The 4,248-nt window shown below is 41.8% G+C and overlaps 1 protein-coding gene across 1 annotated transcript; it reads right to left on the bottom strand.

Moving 5' to 3' along the window:
• Window positions 1-710: 710 nt before the first annotated feature.
• gsc (goosecoid) lies at window positions 711-3,569 on the bottom strand. Its single transcript, XM_034135319.1, has 3 exons — window positions 3,153-3,569; window positions 2,073-2,332; window positions 711-995 (listed from the first exon to the last, which is right to left on the bottom strand). Exons 1-3 carry the CDS (start codon window positions 3,463-3,465, stop codon window positions 849-851), a joined length of 720 nt encoding a protein of 239 aa, XP_033991210.1. The 5' UTR covers window positions 3,466-3,569; the 3' UTR covers window positions 711-848.
• Between the last annotated feature and the right edge of the window lie 679 nt (window positions 3,570-4,248).

The raw sequence follows: 4,248 nt of genomic DNA, 5'->3' as shown, positions 1-4,248 counted from the left end.
AACTCATAATGTTCCGCTTTAATCTCGTAACGAAATGCGTCACACAGTTGTCTGTAATGTTTGTCTTCCTTAGGAAATATATATTACACTCCAACGGTAAGAGAAAATGGTTTGGATTATTATTTTACAAAAAGGCTTCAGAACAGAATCACCCGTTAACAGTTAGAGGACAGCACGGTTTGAGTCATTGCCCTTCCATTATTAAGTCTCTAAAGGATGTGTGTTTTGGCTGGACTGAGGCTTCTAATACTTCCACCTGACACAGTCTACAGCTCTTTATTTTCAATATTATTTAAATTCATATCCGTTTTTTAACCTACATTCGACGCGGGAAATGTGAAACGATGACGTGCTTTTGTTTTCCTCCCCTTTAAAACGCTTACTAAATTAAATCCCTCCCGTTTTCTCGGAAAATCAATTTTGTGCTCCCAATTTTTTGTCTCAAAGTAAAAGTCGGACAACATGTTGATGACATTTCATTTATATTTTAATGAATGCTCTTCGTCCTTTTACGTAGCTTTGCTATTTTTGCAGAATCAAATAAGATGATATTTCACTCAGCTGTGTTTTACAGTCTGTTCCCCTGCGGCAGTGAATAATGTCACAACGGAGAAAATACCGGAAATACAACATTTAATATCCACATATAACATCACCATATATTCAGACATGCCCCCCCCCCCCCCCCCCCCCCCCCCCCCCCGAGCCAGCGTAACCTTAATTACAAAACTTAAATTAAATATAAATAGCGGACACAGGATCAATAATAAAACGTAGATATTTACAGCTGTGCAACATCGCAACATAACCCGCGGCATGCCCCCCCCCCCTGTACACTCTCAGGGTCCTCAGCTGTCAGAGTCCCCCTCGCTTTTCTCCTCCGGTTTCTCCGCGGAGGTTTTGGAGGATTTGTTCCATTTCTGAGAGCTCTCTGACTCCTCTGATGAAGACCGTTTCTGCCTCCTCCACTTCGCGCGCCGGTTTTTGAACCAAACCTACGTGATAAAAAAAGCACAGTTTTAATATCTAAGTTTAGCGTTTTTATCGTTCTTGTTTTGCCCTCAATATTCCCGGTCAAACCGAATAGAGCCTGTGAGTATATTTCAGTGTATTTATTTGATTTTTACAGTAGCCTACAATTAATACGGATTCCTCCACTTTAACTGCACAAAGCTCATTTCCCCACTGGCAGTTAATGCCGGATTTCGAATGAATCCTTTATTGTTAATATTTATTTTATCGCGCAATTCAAATAAAAAAAATGTGTATTGCACTAATTTATAATGTATTTCCTCTGGTGTTAAATCATTGAACAGTGTGAGGATCATTGCGTTAATATATGGAATTTCCCCCGTGAAGCCCCCAATGTATCATCCAGTCAATTTAATTTATATAGTCCAACATTTCACAACTTAATGACATAAAATGTATATTGGTCTTTTTTTATAAACGAATTAAAATTAGAGCTATTCCATGATGTCACCTGCGAATAGCCTGATGTCATATAGGCTACTTGTGTATTATCGCGGTAAGTAAACACTTTCGTTCTTCGATAAATGATCAAATAAATTACTAGTAATAGTAAATGTACCTTGCTATTATTATTATTATTATTATTAGGCTATAATTGTTCATATTTACCGTGGTTTTCCATCTAACAGTCTTTTTACTTTTCATTCACATTTAATTCTCTGTGTTTTAAAGGTTCTGTTTTTATGTGAGAGGAGTTTCTGTTAAATGTGCAATATAAATACGTTTATTATAGGCTAATATTATTATAATTATCTGTTTCTAAGGAACTCATGTGTTTTTATTCTGGAAGTAGCAAAAGCTAAATTATTTAACCTCCCTTTTTTCTTCTTTAGATACATTTCAAAGGCCGTTGACTTGAGGAAAAGGCGTAAATAATAGAAATAATAACAATAATAATTGTTGTGTCACTGTAATAAGCCCTACTATATTTTTAAATAAACACAACGTAAATCTAAATTAAGAGCACATTAATACTGTTTGCATGTTTTGTACTTCTAACCGCAGTCTGAGTGTGTGTGATGAAAAGGTGAATCTCTGACCTCCACCTTCTCCTCCCGGAGGTGGACCTTGCGGGCCAGCTGCTCCCGGGTGCCCACGTCCGGGTACTTGGTCTCCTGGAAGAGGCCCTCCAGAGCCTCCAGCTGCTCGTCCGTGAAGATGGTGCGGTGCCTCCGCTTCCGGCGGCAGTGCAGCTGGTTGAGGAGCTGCAGCTCGGTGCGCGAGAGGCTGCCCATGTTCATGTAGGACATCATCTGGTGCGGCACCGGAGAGATCAGCACCGATCCCGGGCTGTCGTAGCCTGCAGGCGGGGGAGGAAACACCATACAGCGGTGAGTTTAAGGGCTGAACGGTCCTACTGTCACAGCGCGTAAACACACATAAACAGGGCTCTGAGTTATGTGGTTAATTGGAAACTCTGGCTGAGGTTGTGAACACGCAGATTACAGCTGCTGCGTAAAAGAACGGAAATCTGAAATGTAAGAGTTGTCTCTTTTATGTAAGTGAATATGTTTTCTTAGAATAAACAAACTCCAGATTTAAAACAATCGGTCCTTTTGTACATAAACAAGCATCTATTTAAGTCCATGCGTAAAGCAACAGTTTGGAGACGGCTCAGTGACAGTAAACCGCAGCAGGGCTGAGGTCATAACAACAGGATAAAGACATCACGCAAGCATCTGATTTAAGATTACAATATTTTCTGCATGGTTTGGCTTGTGGGTGCATTTGAAGATGTTAGTTCATGCGTAAATAAAGGTTTTAATTCTTTTATGCATAAGAACAACAATTATGTTTTTATCTTCGCAAAGAATTTTGTCACAGATTAAAATCATCAAAATAACAAGCCTTAAAGGTGACACAATAAAGGTTGAGGGTAACTTTATGGAATCACAATATGCCATTTAAACTGTGTTTGACTATGTTGAGCCCTGGTGCAACAAATACATTATTTAAGAAATGGCGCATCACAAAGTCCACATTCTATTATTTCAATAAAGGCACACTTCTTTAATCCCGCAGAGGAAATACCGTTTGAATTTTACTCCCATAAAGTATAATGTGCGAATTTTAAGATGTGTAAATATAAGTCGGTAATCATCAGCAGTGTTCGGTCGTACCTGGCGGGATGCAGGGACACTGCTGCGGGCTGAGGCCGGGCACAGAGCCGCAGCACGGCGGCACCCCCCCGGCCCCCTGCACGTGGAGCTGTCCGTAGTAGTAGCCGTTATATCCTATCCTGGCCCCGTTCATAGTCTGAACTCCGGGGGGAGACGGCCCGCATGTGGCCGAGTACAGTCCGTTGTAGTCGGTGTAGATGGAGTCCGTGAGGCCGGACAGCACCACCGGGCCGCTCCGGTGCAGCAGCAGCGGCTCCTTGCAGCTCGGCCGGCCGGACAGGATGCTGTCGATGCTGAACATCCCGGCGGGCATCACACCGGAGGGCGGCGGGAAAGTAGTAAAAGTGAAAACTGCTCGGTAAAGAGAAAGTCCTGGACGGGAAGCTGTCGGTGCCGCGTAGAACAAGTTATCCTAGAAGTGCGTCATGGTGACTCTGAGGTTACTTTTGTTCCATGCATGCACTGATGGTCTCGAGGATGCGGACTGGCTCTTTAAATGGGACCTGCTGGGAGCTGCGCTGCTTTTATACCCTGCTGACGTCACTCCGGAGCGGCTGCTCTGGGATCAGCGGCCGCGCGGACGGCTGCAGATGTGTGTATTGAGAATTAATTCAATTAAGATAATCCGTACTGTTTGCAGACTTTTGGAAACTGTTGCTGCCTCACAGAGGCTCTTCCTACACAGTAATCCGATTATTTCCTTGTCAATGAAGGCATCATAATCTAATGGAACACATTTACATTAGTAGGCACACTGGGGGGGGGGGGGGGGGGGGGGGGGGGGGGTAAAAAGGAGCAGGTAAAATCTAAAAACAAACACCAAAAATAAATAAATAAATTGATTAACCGGCTCATAATCTTTCAATTCTACTAATGTTACAGGATTTCTATTTTTTCCATTTTTGTGTTTAACATATGATTTTCTATTGCTTTATATATAATACGTGTTTAGGGCTAGCACGTAAAGGTGATATAGTAAGTTATTTAAATATAAATATTAATTGAACAATTTTCAAATCGTCAAAATGTCAGGTTTCTCCACAGGCCTACACCCATAGTTCAACACAGTTTTGTCTTTATTTAATATACATTCAGC

The sequence above is a fragment of the Trematomus bernacchii genome, unplaced genomic scaffold, assembly GCF_902827165.1.
Source record: "Trematomus bernacchii unplaced genomic scaffold, fTreBer1.1, whole genome shotgun sequence".
Lineage (NCBI taxonomy): Eukaryota > Metazoa > Chordata > Actinopteri > Perciformes > Nototheniidae > Trematomus > Trematomus bernacchii.
Note: the sequence above shows the minus strand (reverse complement) of the source record. Positions and strands in the feature narration are given on the sequence as shown.